The sequence below is a fragment of the Cervus canadensis genome, chromosome 2 (genome assembly GCF_019320065.1).
Source record: "Cervus canadensis isolate Bull #8, Minnesota chromosome 2, ASM1932006v1, whole genome shotgun sequence".
Classification (NCBI taxonomy): domain Eukaryota; kingdom Metazoa; phylum Chordata; class Mammalia; order Artiodactyla; family Cervidae; genus Cervus; species Cervus canadensis.
Genome location: NC_057387.1, coordinates 7,205,949 through 7,230,307, shown reverse-complemented (window position 1 = coordinate 7,230,307; position 24,359 = coordinate 7,205,949). Strand labels below are relative to the sequence as shown.

The following is a 24,359-nucleotide window of genomic DNA, read 5'->3' as shown; positions in this document are numbered from 1 at the left end:
TGTTGACATATCTCCACCGTGGAATGAAATTCAAGGGGCGATGTTCAGAATGGTTTTTTCCTCATTTTTCAAAATATTATCAATATATATTATTTAAGCGACGTAGTGTTTGTGTCTTTCTTTTTTCCTTAAAACAGCAGAAGAGAAAGTGCCGAAAACTCCAAAAGGGAAAAATACTTGCTCAGTGATTTGTTTAAAACTGGCTCAGGCTCTGACGTCCCTCGTGCGGCAGGAGCAGTTTGTCTCCGTTCGGCCACCGTCGCGTCAGCGTTCCGGGGTATTTTGTCCGCCCGCCGCCGCCGTCCCAGGACTAGTCACCGAGTTACAGGGCAGGGGAACGTGTGTTTCGGGGGAGCCGGCCGGCGCTGCCGGCACCATGGAGTCACCTTTTAGTCCGGGACTCCCTCACCGGCCGGATGAAGACTGGGGTGAGTGGGCTGTGAGACTGTGCCAGGGGTGGCTCCAGGTTCCTTCCTCCTACTTCCGCGCCCCCTCGGTGACAGGTGTGGACGAATCCTGTCGGGGAAGCGAGGGTCACTCGTCGCTTCCGTCCGTGGTCCTGGTAGAGTATACCTGTCGGTGTCTGTCCTGGCGACAGTGAGTGTAAAATATTGCCTGATTGGAATTACTGTCGCGTTTGGCTGTTTCCTCTGGGAAAGTACCAGGTGATGATTTGGTGCGGCGAGTACGACGTCATTAGGAAGCTTAGGGCAGGGTGGCCGTGACCCCCGAAAAGGCTGCAAGGTTTTTTCTCAGAATGTGCGATGTGGGCGATGCTTGCGGTGGAATGTTTGTGCGTGTGTGTACACGTTTGGTGTGTCTGAGAGAAGGGGAATCCTTTTCTGAGCTTCCACTATTGATCGAGGCTGATGTCCATATTGGCAGAGAAGCAAAGCACCCTAGCACCTGACCTCAGTTTGCTGTTCATCTACACCTAACGCTTATAAACGGGTGTAATCCTGATTGCTCTCCGGATACAATTCTGAATTTGCTTGTTACGGATATTTTGTTTGGCTTTGTGGCAGGAAGAGTAGGAATGGAATGTAGTCGAAATAAGAGTAGAGAAGCTTTATCATCAGTGTTTAGAGAAAACGTGTCCTTACCTTATAAGAATAGTAATATTCTTACCTTAACAGAGTGGTACTTACACTGTTCTTGAGCTTCGGTGTGAATTTGGGGCTGCATACTTCCCTGAATGAGTCCTTTAGCAAACCTACACTATTCATCACCTTTAAAATTTTGGGGAAACACAGACTGACCTTCATCTTTTCATTGGACCATCATTGTCAGTAGCAAGAGTGTAATTTCAGTTCTCTTTGTTGAACTGAAGTTCTCATTTGATTTTCCAAGGGCAGAACTTCTGTTAAATTATATACTGTTAGAGATTTATTTCAATCCTTGGGTAGGTTTTCTGAGGTGTTGGAAAAACTAGACTGTCTCTTATAAGAGTGTACTTGTGGTGTAAGTAGTATAAGCCTACTGTATTTGGCTTGGTAAAACATACTTGGCTTTGGAAAATATATTCCTATTACAATAGGAACAATTGTCATTTATTAAACATTTTGTGTGAGGTGCTCTGCTAAGCTCTTAGATGCACAGATAAGGAAACTGAAGCTGAGAGAAAATGAATGCTCAAAGTCTTATAGCTAGTGAGTGTCAGAAGCAGGATAAGAATCACGTTCGTCTGTCTCCAAAGCCTGTTAACTTAGTCACTATTTTATATTGCTTTCCTAAATTATTTCTACAGATTTGATTCTTACCAAGATACCCCCAGTTATTAATAATGAGTCTAGTATATTGGGTAGTTAGGATCTGTTTTCTCAGCTAGTCAACTATTATATGTTCATGATGTTTCTTAAACTATAACTGTGGGATACTTCCTGATAGCATTATTATGTCTTCTGATACTCAGGCTGCGTTTTCTTGACTCATCTTATCTGTTGACTCCTACTCTTAATGTTCTTTAACAGATCATTCAGTTCTTTGTAGTTGGTTCACTGACTCAGCTCGGGTATCTTGCCCTGCCCCTTCCTGAATATGCCCATTTCCCATGGTTTTCCAGGCTTCTCTTTTGACATTGTTAAATCTTTTCCTAATAGAACATTTTACTTCTGATTCCTCAGGTGTTCAGTAAGTAGGATAGGTTTTGCAGGCGCTGGAGTGAAAGGTTACTTTCTGCCAGCATTTCTCAGTAGAATGTGGGTTCTTTTTCTGGGAGATTTTGGGTGTTCAGATACTTCACTGATTTGATTTTTTTTCTATATTACAAGCTGGCCAGTTATAATTTTAAAATCAGATCATGTAATTAGAACTTGTGATTCTAACAACTTTGAATAATTAAAAATGGCTTACTCAGTTCTGCCAGCAGTAGTATGAAAGCCGCCATGGACAGTATGAACAGCATGGCCCTGTTCCAGAGCAGCTTTATTTATGGATGCTGAAATTCTGTTTCAGTGTAATTATTTTTAAATACTTGATAGAGCTTATTTTTAGTATAGTTTTAGACTTACAGAATAATTGAGGGGTTAGTACAGAGTGTCCCCACCCCCAAGTTTCCCTTATTGGTAGCATCTTGCATTGATGGAATAAATTTGTTACAGTTCATGGGCCAGTATTGATACATTATCATTAACTAAAGTCCATAGTTTATAATAAGATTCACTCTGTTCATTCTGTGTTGTTTTTTTGTTGTTTTTCAGTCTCTAAGTCATATCCAACTCTTTGCAACACCATGGACTATAACATGCCAGATTCCTCTGTCTTGCACTGTCTCTGAGTTTGCTCAGATTCATGTCCATTGAGTCAGTGATGCTATCTAACTATCTCATGCTCTGCTACCCGCTTCTCCTTTTGCCTTCAGTCTTTCCAGGCATCAGGGTCTTTTCCGGTGAGTTGGCTTTTCACATCAGGTGGCCAAAATATTGGAGTTTCAGCTTCAGCGACAGCCCTTGCAATGAATATTCAGGGTTCATTTCCTTTAGGATTGACTGGTTTGATCTCCTTGCAGTCCAAGGGACTCTCAAGAATCTTCTCCAGCACCATAATTCAAAATCATCCATTTTTTTGGTGCTTAGCCTTCTTTATGATCCACCTCACACATCCATATGTGACTGCTGGAAAAACCATAGCTTTGACTATATGGATTTTTGTTGGCAAAGTGATGTCTCTGCTTTTTAATATATTGTCTTGGTTGTTACAGGTTTCCTTCCAAGAAACAGCATCTCTTACTTTCATGGCTGTAGTCGCCATCTGTAGTGATTTTGGAGCCCAAGAAAAGGAAATCTATCATTGCTTCCTCTTTATGCCCTTCTCTTTGCCATGAAGTGGTGGGATCGGATGCCATGATCTTAGTTTTTTTAATGTTGAGTTTCAAGCCAGCTTTTTCATTCTCCTCTTTCATCCTCATCAAGAGGCTCTTCAGTTCTCCTTCACTTTCTGCCATAGGTATCATCTGCATATCTGAGGTTGTTGATATTTTTCCTGGGAATCTTGATTCCAACTTGTGATTCATCCAGCCTGGCATTTCCCATGATGTACTCTGCATAGAAGTTAAATAAGTAGAATGACAATATACAGCCTTACACTCCTTTCCCAATTTTGAACTAGTTGGTTGTTCCATGTCCAGTTATAACTGTTGCTTCTTGACCTATATACAGATTTCTCAGGAGACAGGTTAGGTGGTCTGGTATTCCTATCTCCTTAAGAATTTTCCACAGTTGTGATCCACACAGTCAAAGGCTTTCGCATAGTCAATGAAGCAGATGTTTTTCTGAAACTCCCTTGCTTTCTCCATGTTCATTCTGTGGGTTTTGACAAATGTATAATGTCAGTATCTACCATTATAGTATCATATGAAGTAGTTATGCTGCCCTAAAAAATTCCCTGTGCACCACTTATTTGTCTCTGCCTCCTTCCTCCGAAGCCCTCTGAACAACCGCTGATCTTTCCACTGTCTCCTAGTTTTGCCTTTTTCACAATGTCATATTACTGGAATGATATAGTATGTAGCATTCTCAAATTGAATTCTTCATTTAGCAAAATGCATTTAAGATCCCTCTGTCTTTTAGTGGCCTGATGGCTCATTTCTTTTCAGCACTGAGTATTCCATTATATGGATGTACTGCAGTATCTTTTGAGCTCCCATTAACAAAATACTTAGGTAGCTTAAACAATAGAAATTTATTTTCTGACAGTTGTGGAGGCCGAAAGTCCAACTTCAGGTGACAGCATGGTCAGGTTCTGGTGAGACCTCTCTTCCTGACTTACAGCTAGCCATCTTTTTGCTGTGTCCTCACAAGGCAGAGGGGTGGAAGGGGAAGGAAGGAGGGAAGGAGAGAGGTAGGTAGGTAGATAGATCTAGCTCTTAGTTTTATGAGGCCACAGTTCTAGCAGATTAGGGCCCCACACTTGTAACCCCATGTAAGCTTGATTACCTCCTAAATACCATCCTACCTCTGGATGCAGTCATACTGGGGGCTTCAGCTTCTAGATTTTGGGGGGACACGATTTGGCTCAAGGCACACAGTTTGTTTATCCATTTACCTGCTGAAAAACAGTTTGGTTTCTTTCAGATGTTGGCAATTATATATAAAGCTGCTGTAAATGTCCATGTGCAGCTTTTTTTTTTGCTGTGCCATGGAGCTTGTGGGACCTCAGTTCCCTCACTAGGGATTGAACCCAGGCCATGGCTATGAAAGTGCCGATTCCTAACCACCAGGCCGGGCAGCTCCCATGCACAGCTTTTTATGTGGACATACATTTTCATATCATTTGGATAAATACCAAGGAGCATGATTACTGGATCACACAGTTAAGAGTATGTCCAGTTTTGTAAGAAACTTTTCAACCTGTCTTCTATAGTCGTTATGCCATCTTGCATTCCTGCCAGTAGGGAATGGATATTCCTGTTGCTCCGATCCTTGTCGGCACTTGGTTGTTGCCAGCGTTTCAGATTTTAGCTATTCTAATAGATGTGTAGTGGTATCTCATTATTTTAGTTTGTAGTTCCCCGATAACGTGTGATTTGGAGCATCTTTTCATAAATTGTGTTTGTCATTTGTATATCTTTCCTCTTCTCTTTCCTTCCTCCCTCCCTTACTCTCTCCTCCTTTTTCTTATATTTGTGCAAAAGCCACTTTTTTTTTTTTTGACCACATGTAAGATATATGTACCAAGATCAGAAGCTTTGTTCTGCCACTGTGGTTTCTTTGATAACTTCAGTGTCTTCTGTGAAAGTTCTCTTTGCCTTCCTGTGTTGACCAATACCTGACACCCCTGATCACATTTTCCCCCTGAAGTCCTACTGAATGGTAGCTGTTTTCATTCTCAAAACCTTTCCACCATTAGGGTCCCTGAAGGTGGGTTAACTGTCTTTCTTGTTCTTCATTGCTGCTTTTTGATCATTCACTGTTCGTCTTCCCTAAAAAAAATCCACATCCAGGCTTAAGTTTCACATTGTCTCACATGCTGTCCTCTACTTGTCCCGGTTATAGTCATCTTCCGATTTCTGGTTCACTCTCCCTCACTTTTTGAAAAAATTTAGTTCTTATTGTCACTTACTTCAACACTCCTTCCATCAAGATTCTTCGCTGATTTCAGTATTCTCAGAGAAAGAAAGAAAGAAAAAAAAAAAGTGAAGTTGTTCAGTCATGTCTGACTCTTTGTGACCCTGTGGACTGTAACCTGCCAGACTCGTCTGCCCATGGGATTGTCCAGGCAAGAGTACTGGAGCGGGTTGCCATTTCCTTCTCCAGGGGATTGAACCTGGGTCTCCCGCATTGCAGGCTTTACCACCTGAGCCACCAGGGAATCCGTCTCAGAGAAGATCCTTCAAATACCTTGACCTCTCATTTCCTGGGTCTCCTCTCCACCTTCCGCCCTGTCTTAGCCATTTGCTCCCCCGGTCATAAGCCTCAATCTAGTCGTTACTAATAACATAATCTCAGTTTCAAACATCCCTCTCTGACCATCACCTTTTGTCTTACCGGCTCACTCTATTTAGTGATCCAGTGGCACCTTCAGCCCTGCTGAGATTCTGTCATCTTTTCCTTGTCCCTCATCCCCTTTATGCTATCACTTTCCCCTTATCCAGTTTACAATACATGGACAGTCTCTAACCATTGCCTCATACTCTCAATATTCTTTGTCTCTCTCCTGCTTTGTAATTCTCTCTTTGATCAACCTCAGCCTTGGTTAAATCTAACTCTGCCTACTCCATGAATGCCCTCAAATAGCTGAAAGTGCCTGAAAAAAAGAAAATTCAACCATGCTGACTGGTGTCACTAAATTTATGATTCTAACCTGCAGTAGACCTTTGATTAAGTATTGCTCAGCTGATCATATGTCCCTGGTCCTCTCACTCTGATGGTTGTTTTTGTAAAGTTTCTTCTCTCTTCAAACCTCCAGCACCTCGTCCTGAATCCTTTGAATCAGAAGAAAATTGCCCCAGTCTCCTACTACCTTATTTGCCCATCCGCGTACCAGCATATTTGCCTTCTCTTCTGTTGGTGGGAATGAGAGAGCCGATCACTTCCATGTGTGCTTAAGAGTCCTCCTCCTTTATTCAAGAATATTGCTCAAACTCTTCTTCCTTCTGTTCCTTGAATCATCATTTCCCTCCCTGCATGTAATTGCTTCTCCTATCTAGAGTGAAAAAAAAAAAGAAAAACCCCAAACCCGCTTCAAATGTTACTTCCCTTCTAACTGCCACTACATTTCTCTTTTTTATTTTACAGCAGAATTCTTTGTTAAAAAATGTCCATGTTCACTGACTCCAGTTTCTCTTTTTCCATTGTCTCTTGAACCCACTCCAGCCAGGTTCTACTGCTTTGCTAAAACAGCTCTTTCTCAGGTCACCACTGATTTCCAGTGGCCATTTCTCATCTTATAAGAAGTAAAGGAATAAATAAGTGGTCAAAGTGGCTGTCAGGTGGGAAAGTTTGCTGAGCAAATGAGACCAAATAGCTACCATAGTTTACTACTGTTAAATAGTAGTAATCTAAATAGTAGTGTGGGATTGGTGAAAAAAACATAGAAGTTGGCAGTAAATTTCAGAGATACTTCATAGGTAACCAATACCACCACCTCCTTATGGATCCTTCTAAGGTATTCTGTAGATACACAAGTGTACTTATCAACCCACTATCAGTTTTTTAAAGTATTAGCAAACCACAGAAAAGTTAAAAGATCAGTATTGCAATAACCTATATTTCCCTTATCTAGATTTATCAACTGTTAACATCCTGCCATACTTGCTTTCTCTCTCAGTATTACGAACACGTCCTTCTTCTTTCATCATCTGAAAGCAGGTTGCAAATAATACAAAACTCCCAAACACTTCACTGTGTGTTTCCTGAGAAAAAGGAAATACCTATTTTTAGAAAGCATGAATTTGTACTAATACTCACAGTTCAAAGACAGTAGCACAGACACAGAGTTCTTTCTCGCATTATATACTTTTGCAAGTTTTTTTCTTGCATTATATAGTATTGAAAGTTTTTTTCTTCTTATATTATATACTTTTATTTCTGTTTTACTCCTGTGGAAATCCTGATTCCCAGTAACATCCTATGTTTTTATGGGCTCACTTTAGATGCTCTGTTGAAAATAGACTGAAGGAAGGTCAAGGGCAGAAGCAGGGAGACTATTTGGAGGCTACTGCAGCAATCCATGGAGAAGGCAATGGCACCCCACTCCAGTACTCTTGCCTGGAAAATCCCATGGACGGAGGAGCCTGGTAGGCTGCAGTCCATGGGGTCACTAAGAGTCGGACACGACTGAGTGACTTCACTTTCACTTTTCACTTTCATGCATTGGAGAAGGAAATAGCAACTCACTCCAGTGTTCTTGCCTGGAGAATCCCAGGGACAGTGGAGCCTGGTGGGCTGCCGTCTATGGGGTTGCACAGAGTCAGACATGACTGAAGTGACTTAGCAGCAGCAGCAGCAGCAATCCAAGTGATTTATGATGGGAGAATGGAGGAAATGGAAGTGGTTGGATTATGGATCTGTACACATATGCATATGCATGTGTATATACCCATGTATATTTTTTATTCAAATTTAAATTTTTGAGTAGTTTCAAACCTACAGAGAAGTTATAAGAACTGTACAAAGAATTGTTGCATGCCTTTTACACATATTCCCTAATTGTTCAATTTTGCTGTATTGGCCCCATTTCTTTCTTTAGAGGGAGAAGAAGACAGAAAACTGTGTTTAGATCATTACCCTTAGATACTGCTGTGTTTACCCTCTCCTCCCCCAAACAAGGATACTCTCCTATATCAACAACTACCATATACTCCTTCCAGTCAGGAAATGAACAAGGGTACAGCATTACCCTCCAGTTCACAGATACCATTCAAATGTTGCCATATGTCTTAGTAATGTTCCTGTTCCCTTTCCAGTCTGGGATCCTACCTACAAACCCACATTACTTTTACTTGTCATGTCTCCTGGAACGTTTCCTTAGTCTTTCCCTGTTTCTGTATCCTTGACAGTGTTAGAGTGCATATCTTTTGTTGTGTAAGGTGACTCTAGACCTGGGTCTGTCCACTGTTTCCTCATGACCAGAATCAGGCCTTGAGTCCGTGGCAGGAATGTGGCAGGAATGCCGGGGACATGATGCTCTGTTCTCAGTGCATTGCATTTGGAGGCACACCACGATGACCTGTCCCAAGGTGATGTTCACTATGATCACATGGTCACGTTAGTATCTGCCAGATTTCTATACCGTAGTGTCACTGTTTCTCCTTTTACATTTGAATAATATTTGGGGAGAGATAGTTGGACATGCCACCAATATCCTATTCCTTATTAAGCCTTCACACACTAGCCCTGGCCTCCACTGATAACACCAGTCTATATCAATTACAACTCTAATGCCAAAGGGTGATTATCTCTAGACATTATGTCTACATTAATTAATTGACGTTATACTGTAAGAACCATGAACTTCCAGATGTTCAAGCTGGGTTTAGAAAAGGCAGAGGGACCAGAGATCAAATTGCCAACATCTGCCAGATCATCAAAAACATAAAAGAGTTCCAGAAAAACATCTACTTTTGCTTTATTGACTATGTCAAAGCCTTTGTGTGGATCAAAACAAACTGTGGAAAATTCTTGAAGAGATGAGAATACCAGATCACCTGACCTGCCTCCTGAGAAATCTGTATGCAGGTCAAGAAGCAACTGTTAGAACTGGACATGGAACAATAGACTGGTTCCAAATCGGTAAAGGAGTACGTCAAGGCTGTATATTGTCACCCTGCTTGTTTGACTTATATGCAGAGTGCATCATGCAAAATACTGGGCTGGATGAAGCACAAGCTGGAATCAGGATTGCTGGGAGAAATATCAATAACCTCAGATATGCAGATGACACCACCCTTCTGGCAGAAAGCAAAGAGGAACTGAAGAGCCTCTTGATGAAAGTGAAAGAGGAGAGTACAAAAGCTGGCTTAAAACTCAACATTCAGAAAGCTAAGATCATGGCATCTGGTCCAATCACTTCATGGCAAATAGATGGGGAAACAGTGAGAGACTTTATTTTTGGGGGCTTCAAAATCACTGCAGGTGGTGACTGCAGCCATGAAATTAAAAGACGTTTGCTCCTTGGAAGAAAAGCTATGAACAACCTAGACAGCATACTAAAAAGCAGAGACATTACTTTGCCGACAAAGGTCTGTCTAGTCAAAGCCGTGGTTTTTCCAGTAGTCATGTATAGATGTGAGAGTTGGACTATAAAGAAAGCTGAGTGCTGAAGAATTGATGCTTTTGAACTGTGGTGTTGGAGAAGACTCTTGAGAGTCCCTTGGGCTGCAAGGAGATCCAACCAGTCCATCCTAAAGGAGATGAGCCCTGGGTGTTCATTGGAAGGACTGATGCTGAAGCTGAAACTCCAATACTTTGGCCACGTGATGCGAAAAACTGACTCATTGGAAAAGACCCTGATGCTGGGAAAGATTGAAGGCAGGAGAAGAAGGGAATGACAGAGGATGAGATGGTTGGTTGGCATCACTGACTTGATGGATATGAGTTTGAGTAAGCTCTGGGAGTTGGTGATGGACAGGGAAGCCTGGCGTGCTGCGGTCCATGGGGTTGCAAAGAGTCAGACATGACTGAGTGACTGAACTGAACTGAACTGATACTGTAAGAAAGAGCTTTCTCTTTTTATTTCATTATGGGCTCACTAATTGCTATTTGACTTCATGGGTTGTAATCTGGCTTTATTTTGAGGCTCAGATTTTCCCAGAATTGACCAGTAGGGGTTTATTTGTTAAATGAAAGAATTGTAAATAGGAGAAAATAAAAAGACACAAAAAAAAGAGTCCGTGCATATCAGCTTCTTTGTTCTTTTGACATGTTCTCATCATTCTCCGAGAATTTCCTTATTTTCTGGTACAACAAGATTTTCCCAGGCCTCTTTTGCATGCCCCTGTCTAAACCCTGGAATCAGCTATTACTCTAAGTATTCCTTTGGTGGACATCTATTTAGTGGAGGATCGTATTTAGTATCCAAGATCTGGAAACAGGATTTTTAAATACTGATGGGATGTCATCGCTTCTTGGACCTGTTAGCAGACAGAGCTAAGAAATACATGTATATATATGTGTGTGTGTGTGTACACACTTATACAAACATCTGTAATTCTTTCTGTGTGTGAGTATTTTAAAAAATGTGCCCATATTAATGCTTCTAATACCAGTCCAACATCCTAGGATTCTTTTATTCTCTTCCCTTTTCACGTTTGTGAGTCCTTTTTCAAACAGTGAGGAACCTAGCTCCAATTATTTTAAATATATTTAATCATTTGCTTTATCAAATAGCACATTTTTTTGGTAGTCTCTCCTAACCACTTGGGCTGTTTTTTACATCTACTGCTCTGTGCCTCCTCCCACTGCCCCATTTTCTTGGCAGCTGAGGCATGCCTACACCTCCACTAGGCAGCCCCCTCTCTGGCATTATCCTATTTCCTTGGGTGTCAGGCACATTTTCACAGATGATGACGCAAAAAACCGCACCACCCTCCTTGCTCTGCTGACATCTCTGTTCAGAAGAGCAGGGGAAGAAAGGAAAGATGGAAAGAGTAGGAAGGATGGAAAAGAAAGGTAAGAAGCCAGATTACTAATACATATTTTGAAGACAGAGCTGACAGGATTTACTGGTAGATTGAATACAGAGAATGAGGAAGAGAAATAAACAATGACTCTTAAGGTTTTTGACCTGAGCTGCTGGGGTAATTGGATTGTCATTAACTGAGATAAAGACAAAGCCATAGGAGGTTTGATGAAGGATGATCTGAAGCTCAGTTTTGGCTGTGTTAAGTTTGAGATGCCTTTTAGGTATCCAACAGGAGATGGCGAGTACTTTGTTGAGTACATCTTGAGGTGTAGATTGGAAGTGTTTATTTAGGAATCCTTGGCATGTCCATGCTATTTAAAGCCATGAGCTCAGCTGAAATCACAAAGGGAGTAGAACAGAGAAAAGTTTGCACTAAGCCCAGGGACAATGTCATATTAAGAAGATGAGGAAGAACCAGCAAGATAGGACCAACCAGTGAGGCGGGAAGAAAACCAGGTGAGGATGATAATTTGAAACCAAGTGAGAAAAATGCTTCAATTAATATGAAAGGATCAACTGTTTCCAAGCTGTTGAGAGTAAGATGAGGACCATGAATTTACTATTCAATTTAGCAAAGGAGAGGCCATTGGTGACATTAATAACTGATGTGTATGCATGTGTGTGTGGGAGGGGAGCTTGGTTGGAATAGGTTCAAGAAGGAAAGGGAGGAGAGAAATGAGAGGCAGCAGATAAAGTCTTTCAAGGAGTTTTAGCCTGTGTATAAGGGACACAGTCACAGTTATCTGCTTATATGGGTTTTTTGTTTTGTTTTGCTTGACAGCTGAGTTAAGGTAGTCCTTTTCTGAGAGTTATATGAACAACCTTTCATTATCACTGCACACAACATATTTTGCTATGTACTATTTTGTTTTAGGTTGGTGAAATGTTTCTACTATTGGCTGAGTCAAGGATAGACTGGCGGTGCAATTCCTATATATGTGAAGTGGGAAATCACCAGAGCAAATTTCAGTGGCACCGTGGTAGGGAGTACAGAGGCCAGCTTAGACTGCAAACTCTTCAAAGTACTTGAAGTTCTTAAGATGTTAGAGAAAATAGATACTTTACAGATTGTACAGTAATCAGCCTTGTGTGGCCTTATCAGCATCTTGACCTTCTGTGTTCATGTTTCTTGGTTTATAATGCAGTCTCATTAGGAAATTGGAACATTGTTAGATTTGCTGAAATAAATTCAGTGATTTAGATAAGTTCTTTATTGTTTGGATAGAATATGGGTTGTACTTTTAATTTTAAGGCATGGATGGTAAATACCTGATACATGTGCTGTCATATTCCTGTCCTGTCATCACTGCTGATCAACTGTGTCACCTTTTCTGTGCTGAGTCCAGATGAAGCCTCAGAATTTGTGTTGTTAATGTTCCAGAAAGTCACTATCAACTAGTCCAACATGACGTGGCAGGACATTTTTTAATCCTTAGTATAATGGTTTAGTTCACAAGATAAAAAGTATGTGGAAAATAATACATAGGTTAGAAATCAGCTTTGCACTGGTTGTTATTCACACTGCTAGAAAGTCTGATGAGAAACTCTAGTAGAGTTGGCATAAGGACACAGCACTTATTCTCTAGTCAAAACGCTGAATTAACAGGAAATAACTATTGTTTTCTTTTGTTTCAAGATTCTGCCCTGTTTGCTGAACTTGGCTATTTCACAGACACTGATGACCTGCAATTGGATGCAGCAAATGAAACTTATGTAAGTATTTATTAGGGGAGAAATACTGAATAATGTGATATTTAATCTTTAACTATTGCAAGTAGATTTCAGAATAACACCTTTAGGCTGGTTATTTAAGTTTAAATAACTTTTAGGGTTAAAAATGAAAGTTGGTTGCCATTTTGTTGTCAGTGAATGTACGATTGTAGAAATTGCTTTGGTCTTGGTATGTAGAGGACATATATTCTAAGTCTGCCTTTGGCCCCACCTTGGAGAAGTTACTTAACTCCCTACCTCTTGGTTTTTCCACATATTTTGCTGCAAAGGGAAACAGTGTGATGTTAAGGGATATATGTGAGTCATGGATTAGTTGAGAGAACTTACCGGGCATCCCAGGTGGCTCAGTGGTAAAGAATCTGCCTGCCAATGCAGAAGACATGGGTTTGATCCCTGGTCTGGGAAGATCCCACATGCCATGGAGCAGCTAAGCCTAAGCACCACATCTATTGAGCCTGTGCTCTAGGGCTCAGGAGCTGCAACTATTGACCCCACATGCCACAAATGTTGAGCCTGTGGGCACTAGAGTGCATGCTCTGAAACAGGAGAAGCCACTGCAGTGAGAAGTCTGCATACTTCAACTAGAGAATATCTCCCTCTTGCCACAACTAGAGAAAAGCAACGAAGATCCAGTACAGCACCCCCACCCAAAAAAGTAATAAATTATAAAACTTTTTTTTTTAAAAAAAGAGAACTTACCAACTTCCTTTTTTAAAGTTATGTATCCTTAGTGTTGAAAGCTCTGAAACTTAGAAATGTCCTTACTTTTTGCTTTTGAGTAGTTAGAAGTATGCATAAAAGTTGTTATAACACTTTGAGTCCTCAAAAGTAGCTTAGATTTTTTTTTCTTTTTTCCTTTTCTGGGTTATTATATGTGAAGCTGTTTGGCCTGAACTCTTATTTTTTGTTTTCTTCTTTATTGGATGAGGTGGTGTTTGACTTGGGAAGTAGTTCAAGTGAACAGAGTGATTTTATATGCACATCAATCAGGTTGAATATTTATCACTTATTTTTTAAGCTGTTATTAAAAGTAAAGCTTGCTAGGTGAGTTTGACATTTCTCAAAGAATAATTTAACAGTTGTTTTACCATGAATCAATAGAGAGTGGAACACATGATTTTTTTTTTTAATCAATTCATGAGATTTTTTTGTTGTTGTTGTCTTAAACAATAGTCTTTATGTTTACACAAAGTAGTACAAAATGAGGCAGTTCCTCAAAGGGTGACTTGGAGCTAGAAAACCCATCCTAAGTGTGAAAGTGTTAGTATTTGTTGGTAAGTTGTGTTCAACTCTTTGCGACCCCATGGACTGTAGCCTGCTCAGGCTCCTCTGTCCATAGGATTTCCCAGGCAAGAATACTGGGGGTGGGGAGGGTGTTTAGTTGCTAAGTTGTGTCCGACTCTTCCAGTCCATGGGGCTTCCAGTCCTACCAGGCTCCTCTGTCCATGGGATTCTCCAGGCAAGAATAGCAGAGTGAGTCGCCATTTCCTTCGCCAGGGGATCTTCCCGACCCAGGAATCGAACCTGGGTCTCCTGCTACAAGGGAAGCCCATGCTGGAGTGGGTTGCTAACTCCTTCTCCAAATGCATGAGATTTTAATGGTTTCATTTACTCTATGAGATGCTTTATAATGTTGTCTATAATTAAGTTGGTTTTTAATATTGACTGGTTGTTTAAGCAGCTGATGTTTTTTTCATAACCTCCAGAGCCTCGTCTTCAAGAAACAATATATTATATTTGAAAGATTCATGGAAATATGGTTCTGATTTTATAACTAACATTCTGTTACCTCAAAGAAGTCATTCACTCTTTCAGTTCCTTAGTTTTTCTGGTATAAAATAAGAGATTGGATTAAATCATCTTAGAGGGCCCTTTATAGTTTTACAACTATCATTCTTCTACATGGCAGTACAGTTTCCCTTGAGAAGTTGAAGAAGCAGAGTATATAAGTATCAGCATGTTTGCCTGGAAAATCCCATGAACGGAGGAGCCTGGTGGGCTGCAGTCCATGGGGTCGTGAAGAGTCGGACACGACTGAGTGACTTCACTTTCACTTTTCACTTTCATGCATTGGAGGAGATGGCAACCCACTCCAGTGTTCTTGCCTGGAGAATCCCAGGGACGGCGGAGCCTGGTGGGCTGCCGTCTGTGGGGTCGCACAGAGTCGGACACGACTGAAGCGACTTAGCAGCAGCAGCAGCATGTTTTGCTTTACAATAAAATGGGCCTGTGAAATTTCCAGCCAGATAAAATTCTTATGCTGTAAAAGGTATTTGACTTTTTTGGCTGAAGATTGAGTATGAAGCATCCCTGAAGTAGGTCATGACACTATTGAGCATGTTACAAAGGATTGCTAGTAATCAGGCAGATATTGCTCAATTTACTTGGACTACGAAAGTTTAAAGGTTTTTCATTGCTGAAAGTATGAATCTATGTATAGATTCAAATATGAGGAAAAAAGCAAAGGAGATTGATTTAAAAGTTGTTTCTTTTATAATTTAAGTAGTTTTTTCTTTTTTCTGTGTGCACTTTCATGTATTCTCTTAACTTGCACTAATATTTTCTCAGTTTAGGGCAGTATGATAAGAAAAGTTTCCCTTCTTCTGTTACATTCTCAATAAAGAATAAACCAAATAATAGACATTTGAAAGAATAATATTCTAGAAATTATTACCAGCGATTGTTAATAATTATTAGATTAATCTTTCCTTTTTGCCTGAGGGCTACTTTCTTTTTTGTTGCTGTTTTATTATTTGTCACATTAAGTTAATACTGACTACCTTTTGACTTGTTGTACTGTTTGTATATTAAGTTTCCTTCTGTTCTTATCTCTGTGACTTCAGACATTTTAAATAGTGATACTGTCTTACGTGATATGAGGGTTCTGAAATCATGTGGTAGTTCTTTATTAATGTATATGGTAGAAAATGGTTATAACCCAGAATACACTTACATTTACATTAAAAAAATTGTCACCTAAATGAAAAGAAACTAAGAGCCCCTCTAAAAGGTTTATTGATCCCTATTTGAGAAACTTAGTTTTATCTTCTAGGATTAAAAAAAATTTAGAAATTTGAAAACTATAGACCAGTAAAAAAGATAAAATTGCCCATCCCCCTATGGATCTCTTCCTTCCCCCATAACCATTTTAATAATTGGTATATTTGAAGTTTCAGTTAGTCTCTTTATGGTTCCTGAATGTCTTTTGGATACATCTGTATTCTTTCCATTGCATATAGAGATGATTTTATAACTAGGCATTTGCTTTGACTTTTTTTCCTTAGTGACAGTGGGAAAACTTATTATACTGGATCTCCTTTATGACAAAACACATGCTTTGTGTTAATATTTTGTGACTCTTGTAATAGTCTCTTTTCATTGAAAAGAATGAGACCAACTAACTCTTTCAGATAGATGTTGCCTCCATTACCTCCTTCCTAGTTGTTACTGCTGTGCTTAAAGTAACTAAATTGGTTTATCTCTAAGGCATCTAAGATATATTCTCAAGATGAATTGATTAACTTAGAAAATTATTTTTACTAATTTGGGTAATAGCAGTTATTTTTGGCAAGTTGTTTCTGTTAGTTTGGTTTCTGGATGTATATATTTTAATCTGATATTCTTTTGCTGATTTGAAATCTACAGGAAAGTAATTTTGATAATCTTGATTTTGACTTGGATTTGATGCCTTGGGAGACAGGCATTTGGGATGTCAACAATCAATTCTGTACAGGTAATGATGTATTTCATTGATAAAAACTTTAAATGGATCCATATTATTTTATGGTTTGGTAATAGTCAAAATTAGTGGGGTTATTGGGCTACTTTTGTTTGTTAAAAAATTCCAGGGACTACATTCTACTTCTGGTATGGCCGAGCATACATAAATTTCTTGCCAAAATAGAATTTCAGAGTTATGGCAGAGTCATATAATGAATGAAAATTTTATAATTCAGAAATATCGATTTTGAATTATATGTAATACTCTGTAAGAGATTAACCTATCTGAGAATTAAACAGGATTTAGCGTATCAAAGGGAAGAGACTTGGGATTATCAGAACCTAGGAACTTAGTGTAGCTGCCCCATGTATACACATCTGAGGAGGAGACACTACCTGGATAATGCCAGTATCTTCAAGGGGCCCACGGAACTGGGTTTTGGGTGTGCTGAAAAAAGCTAGAACCTAAAGCAAACTGTCCCTTCTGGGATAAAGCTGATGGAAGGATGAAAAAAAATCCCTTCTCCCCCATTCTACCTTAAGAAACATCCTTCTAGAATCCCCTATTGACAGGACCTAAAAGGAAGCCAGCTGGGACTTGTATTAATTTTCATCGCAGACTATAGGAGGTGAACTTGGAGCTGAGAAACAGTGGGTAATTAACCAGCACATTTTCCCCATCTAAGTTATAGTCCTCCCCCTCTGTTGCAATTCCTGTTCCCCTTCATTTTGTATATTAGTATATCTTGCTCAGTTCCTTTCTTTCCTCATAGAATATGGACTACACAAGGTCAGCGTTCTCATTACTATTGTGTAACAAGCTTCTCTAAAACTTAGTGGCTTAAAACAGCAACCATTTTATAAGGCTCCCAGAATCTATGGGTTAGGAATTTGGACAGGATACTTCAGGAATTTCTTGTCTCTGCTCCATGGCGTCCAGACATCATTTGGGAAGATTTGCAGATTAGGGTAGCTTGACGTTTGGGGGCTCGAACTGCCTTAAGGTTTCTTCACTCACATGTCTGATGCCTGATCTGAAATGATTTGAAGACTTGAACTGCCAGTGAGAGTGCTACCCATCATCTTTCTAAATGTCCTGGCTTCCTCAAAACCTGGCAGTCTTGTGGTAATCAGAATTCAAAGGCTCAAATGTGAGTCTTTCAGCTACCTAATGTAACCCAGACTTGGGATTCACATATCATTACTTCCATACTCTATTGACTCAGGAAGCCATAAGCTCACCTAGATTTAAATAGAAGAGAATATAGTCACTACTTCTTGATGGAGAAGTGGTAGGATCACAGTACAGATCATGAGACATGGTAGGTATTTTGCTACTAATTTTGGAGAACACAGCTTGGCACAGATTCTTCTCTCCCTCCTTCCTACCCTGTTAGAAATTTGACACCGAGGAACACTGCCTGGCCTGAAGTTGATCAACACCGTTTTAAAAAATAGTTCAAAAGATAGGAACATTTTTGTATTATAATTGTATTGTCAAAAATGCTTTCCACAAAAATTCTTTCCTGTTTCTTATGTTTTAAAATTATTTTGGGAGAAAATCTATAATTTTTTGCATATGGCATAATATTCAAAAGATACAAAAAGTCTATAGAGTAGAAAAATGTCTCCTTTGGCTTTTATCCCTCAGCCAGCAAGTTCTGCTTCCTGGAGACAAGCACTGTGACCAATTTCTTAAGTTTATCTTTCAAGAGAATCAGTGCAGATGTTAGTAGTAGTATGTGCATATGTATTTATATGTATATATTAAGGTCGCAAAGAGTCTGACATGACTGAGCGACTGAACTGACTGATACACATATATACATACATATAAATTTATTACACAGATGGCAGCGTATTGGATATACTATTTTCTGCATTTTGAGTTTTCAGGTGATGATATATTTTGGTGACCTTAGCTTCTATATCACTGAATTTTGAGAATAGATTTAACCTTCTTTCTTATTCATTTTATTCTGAGTTTATATTGTCCAGTGGGAAAATTTTTGCTTCTTTTCCAGTTAAAGATATTAAGGCAGAACCTCAGCCACTTTCGCCAGCCTCCTCAAGGTGTTCAATCCCATCTCCTCAATCAGTGGACTCTTACTCATCAACTCAGCATGTGCCTGTAAGTCACTGGTCTCTTACAATGATTTTGGTTATAGTGGAATCTGGGAAATACGTATATGGGGAAGGAAGTTAACTTTTATTAAGTGCTAATATAAATCTTATCTCTTTTAATCCTGAGGAAGGACCTTGAGGGAGTTAGAAAGTTGTTAGTCTCTTTGATTTTGCCATCCTCCCCTTATGTTCTTGTCTTTATAATTTCGTTGTTTCATTTGTTTCATTGTACTCTACCAGCATCCAGTATTTGTTTATTTTTTGAGCTCACTGTCTTTTCTCCGTGCTACACTCTTTCCTCCCTATTAGGGTATATGTTCTTTGAGGACATGGTCTGTTTGTGTGACTCCTTAGCCATAAAACCTAGAATGGTCTCCTTATTTCAGAAGTGCCTAGTACTATCTTTTGAATGAGTTAGTAAGGGTTTTTACAAAACCTTAAAAATGCTTCCGCTCTTCATCTAGGAAAAAAACTGTTCAGGGCAGGAAAAGGAAACACCAAAGGACTCAGGCATTTTTTGGAATGGAGAAAGGAAAAAGTATAAGAAGAAAAATTTAAAGTAATGTTTCAGTATATTATATCTGATGTAAATTGAGGTATCTTCATTCTGGCATGATTTACATGTAGTCAGTTTCTAAATCCTGATGATTTTATCCTCTTACTATCTCTAGGATTCATCTTCTCCACCCTGCCAGACTATCATCACCTCTTCTGATTTAAGGCAATAGAATTTTGACTGGTCTGCCTCCTAATTCCCCAGACCTTTCTTAGCAGAGAAATCTTTAAAAATCACAGGTTTGATTGTGTCAGTTCTTTGCTTAAAACCTTCCCAGCCATTACAAGGACAAAATTCAAATTGCTGGTGTATCAGGCCCTCCATGATCTGGCCCCGGCTTACCTTTCAGTCTTGTTTCTCACTATCCTTCCTATTCCTACCTTCTCACTCCTCTTAGCTTTAACTCCAGGAGCTCCTGTGTGCTCTAGTCTTTGAACAGCTGCGCCAGGAGCTGTGTGAAAACCGCCAGTGAACACGAGCAGTGAGACCTCTGCTTCTACCGTTGTAGATTTTTGTATGTGCTCTTCCTTCCAGCTGAAAGAGCCTTTTTCTTCCCTTCCCTTGGAAGAAGGTAGCATGTTCCATCCCTGTTCTTCACTTTGTTTATTTAACTTAGTGGTATATATCCTGGAGGTAACTACAGTTTCAGGTTATAGATTCTTTCCCATTCCTTTTTATGGCTTTATAGTGTTCTGTTGTGTGGTTATATCATACTTCATTCAATGATTTCTGTATTGATGGACATATGTGTTGTTTTCAGCCTTTTCTGAACTCAAACAAGGTTGTAATAAATAACAGTATACATAAGACACTTCATATTTTTGCCAGGATATCTTGGGGTTATACTCCTAAAGAGAGACTGCTGAGATCAAGGTGATTTTTAATGTTACTGTTTATTGCCAAATTTCCCTCCAAGGCTTGTACAGTTGTGTATTCTGACCAGGCAGTATATAAGAGGGCCAGTTTTCCCTTTATTGCTACACAGTGTTAGCATGTTTTATTTTCTATTCTTTTATTATAAGTATTGTTGGACATCTTTTGGTATATTTCATATGTGTAATGCCTATTTGCATTTCTTTCTATGAACTGTCAAATTTTTGTCCATTTTTCTACTGGGTTGTATTGGTCTTTTTCTGTTCAATTTTTAAAGTATTTTATTACATATTAGAATTATTAGTGCTTAGGTTGTGAAATAAGTTACGAGTGTTTTCTTCTCTAATTTGTCACTTTCTTTACTCTTTATTTCTGGTGTTTACTTTCTCTAGGGATACTTTTCTCCATAGCTGAATGACCAATCTTTTGTTGCTTTTGTTGTTGTTGTTACTCAAAGGAGGATTGTAACTGCTCAGAAGTTATAATATTTTTATTCTTGTCTTCTTGCATGTGTGTATATATGTGTATATAGGTAGATAGACGTATGTGTATATAGATAGATAGATGTATGTATATATAGATAGACAGACAGACAGAGAGAGTTTGGAAAAACCTCAAACTTACAGAAATGTTACAAGTACATTACAAGGAACTTTTTTACCCTGAATCATTTGAGAGTAAGTTGCCAGCCTGATGCCTTGTCACCCCTAGATACTCCAGTGTCTACTTCCTACAAGTAAGGATATGTCTTCTAGTCATAATACAGCTATTAAAATCAGGAAATAAATGTTTATACCTTACTGTCATCTGATCTTCAGCTCTCATTTGGATTGTGCCAGTTGTTCTAGAGATATCCTGTAGAGAGCAAAAGGAGCTAGTTTTGAATCATGCATTGCATTTGGTTGTCCTGTCTCTTTAATCTCCTTCAGTTGAAACAGTTCATTCTTCCTTGACTTTCATGACTTGCCACTTTTGGCGATTAAAGACTAGTTATTTTATAGAATGTCCTTTGGTTGGGTTTGTCTGATGTTTCTTCAGGGTGAGGTTTACTTCGTTCATTTGATTAAGGTGGTATCTTCCAGGCTATTCTACTGTGAAGTTGCCCATCTCCCTTTGCCATAAATAGGTATTTTATGAGAAGGTACTTTAATGTTCACTTGATGAAAGTGAAAGAGGAGAGTGAAAAAGTTGGCTTAAAGCTCAACATTCAGAAAACTAAGATCATGGCATCTGGTCCCATCACTTCATGGGAAATAGACGGGGAAACAGTGGGAGTAGTGTCAGACTTTATTTTTCTGGGCTCCAGAATCACTGCAGATGGTGATTGCAGCCATGAAATTAAAAGACGCTTACTCCTTGGAAGGAAAGTTATGACCAACCTAGACAGCATATTAAAAAGCAGAGACATTACTTTGCCAGCAAACGTCCATCTAGTCAAGGCTATGGTTTTTCCCGTGGTCATGTATGGATGTGAGAGTTGGACTGTGAAGAAAGCTGAGTGCTGAAAAATTGATGCTTTTGAACTGTGGTGTTGGAGAAGACTCAAGAGTCCCTTGGATTGCAAGGAGACCCAACCAGTCCATCCTAAAGCAGATCAGGCCTGGGTGTTCACTGGAAGGACTGATACTGAAGCTGAATCTCCAGTACTTTGGCCACCTCATGCGAAGAGTTGACTCATTGGAAAAGACCCTGATGCTGGGAGGGATTGGGGGCAGGAGGAGAAGGGGATGACAGAGGATGAGATGGCTGGGTGGCGTCACCGACTCGATGGACATGAGTTTGAGTAAACTCTGGGAGTTGGTGATGGACAGGGAGGCCTGGCGTGCTGCGATTCATGGGGTCGCAATGAGTTGGACACAACTGAGCGACTGAACTGACTGACTGACTGACTTTAAAACTATGTAAAAATATCCTGTTTCTCATGAGACTTTAAATTTATTCATTTCTTTGTTTATATCAGTATGGACTCATGGTTTCCTAGTTTATTCAACAGATTATAACTCATTATTTTATTTATTCTGATTCTTAATGTTGTCCTGGGTTTTGCCAGTGCATGTCCCTTCACACTGACTCCTGTGTTCTGGGCTTTGACACCCTACCTCAGGCTGATGCAATATGGATACAATTACTACCTTACTCTGACTCCCTGGGCTTGGCTGCCTGCCCCTACTTCCTCCCCTTGGACTCTGACGCTCCGCAGGCTGCCTCTCTGCCTCCGTGCTTGTCTTGCAGTGCCCCATCTAGTGGCTTCAGGGTCAAATTATTCAGGAAGTAATAGTTTCTAAGTGACTTGTTAATATATATATTTCCTAAGGTTTTAGTTTTAATTTTCAAATCTTTGATCCATTTGGAATTATCCTGGTTTATGATGTAGGATACAAATCCAAGTTTTTTGTTTTCCTAGATGACTATCAAAAGGGCTATTCCAGTACCATTTATTAAAGTTCATTTTTTTCCTCACTGATTTCAGTTTTGTGTATGTATTTTAAATTTATGTAAACAGTAAATTATATCAGATCTCTTTATTTCTTACTTTAAAAAATTAGCACAGTGTTTTTAAGATCAATTCATATTGTTCCTGTCTGCATCAGTTTGTTGAATGTAACTGCATAGCACTTCACCTGCATCACAATGAACATGGTCAAAGATGTCCCCTTGTAGGCCTAAGAGTTGACCTTAATATGAAGTGTTAAGGACAAATCTAGTTTTAATTTTCACTGTATAAATGAACCAATTTTCCCAGTTGTATTGCCTTTGTAATCATCTTGTTAAAGAATATTATATGTTTTTCTGTTACTAAGGTTTTCTTTTTTGTGTCTCAGTTAAGCTTATCATTTTCTTCATACAGATCTTGTACATTCTTTAGAAAATTAATTCCTAGGTATATTGTAATTGCTATTATTATTATGAATGAACTATTTTTATTATATTTTCTAAGTGATTATTAGTACATTTTTATAGTGAAAAATTTTTTTGTTGGTTCTTAAATGTGTTCTAAGTAGACAGCATATCATCTTGCAAAACAAAGGCACTTTGTCTCTTCTATTTTAATATTTGTTCCTTTTATTTTAGTTTCTGATATAACTATGTTTTCTAGAATTACAGAAAAAGCAATTATTTCTTTCTTGTCCCAACTTTAATGGCAGAGTATTAGTATTTTACCATTAAGTATGACTTTGGCTATCCAATTATGCTTAGCTTTTTTTTTTAAGTGTTAAATCATCCTTCCAGTTCTTATTTTCTAGGACTTGTGTGAAGAATCTTTGCAGAGTTTTATTAAATGCCTTTTAAGCATCTAAGGCCATAAAGATAGTCATTTCCTCCTATATTATCTCTTACTGTTTCTCCACCTCCCCCGCCCACATGTATTATTCTATACTCTGTAAGGTTCTTGCAGTCCTGGGTTTTGGCTACATGACAATAGGTGTTAGGGATGGATGAATGAAACAGTTCTCATCTTCACCAGCTTGACTGAGAGTGACCATTTCTGCCATATGCTCTTTCAGGTTGTTTTAACTTTTCGTATCTGATGATTAAAAAAAAGATTTTCTTTTAAATTTGCCTTTGGCTACCATTTGCATTTCCTTTTCAGTGAAATGATGACTCCTGTCCTTTGTTCATTTTAGGCAAATAATTATTATTCAAACCTGTTTTTTCTTCCTTTTTGGCTTCTGGATTTTTTTTTTTTTTTTGGATTTTTGACTTAAGGGGGCCTACATCATGCTAAGAGCAAACAAGTATTCTTTTTTTGTGTGTGTGTGGGAAGGAAAGAGCGGAAACAAGTATTCTTTTAACTCTTCTTTCAGTGATCTTGTAGATTATTTTGAAGATGATATGATGTATGTATGTATAGGTATATGCCTATTTATTTATTATACATAGCATCTTTCTCTCTTGGAATTGAAGTGCTACTTTATCCTATGTTAAGTTTCTTTATTTTAGCAAAATGAGACAGATCCACTGAATATTGAATTTTGGAAAATATTAATATTTGTATATCTCTGCATTATTAATTTACACATTAAATAAAATAGAATAACCCTGCTCCTTTCAGAGTTTTTTTTCAACCATTAGGGACAAAGGTAGTGTTAATAAATAGAAAAGGATGAAAATAGTAAGAATTATTTGCTTTTGAAATTCCTATAAGTCTGATAAGAGATGGTGGGGAAAAGATATTAGCATTTTAACTGTAATTCTATAATGATACTAAATGTTTGTATAGCTAGGAATCAAA

At 38.9% G+C, this 24,359-nt stretch overlaps 1 protein-coding gene across 1 annotated transcript in view; it reads left to right on the top strand.

Moving 5' to 3' along the window:
• The window catches only part of ATF6 (activating transcription factor 6), a 239,836-nt gene that overhangs the window by 776 nt on the left and 214,701 nt on the right, over window positions 1–24,359 (top strand). The window contains exons 2-5 of the mRNA XM_043450905.1: window positions 138–428; window positions 12,758–12,834; window positions 16,498–16,585; window positions 18,597–18,703. Of these exons, the coding sequence (XP_043306840.1) occupies window positions 138–428; window positions 12,758–12,834; window positions 16,498–16,585; window positions 18,597–18,703 (563 nt within the window). The remainder of the gene's footprint in view (window positions 1–137; window positions 429–12,757; window positions 12,835–16,497; window positions 16,586–18,596; window positions 18,704–24,359) is intronic.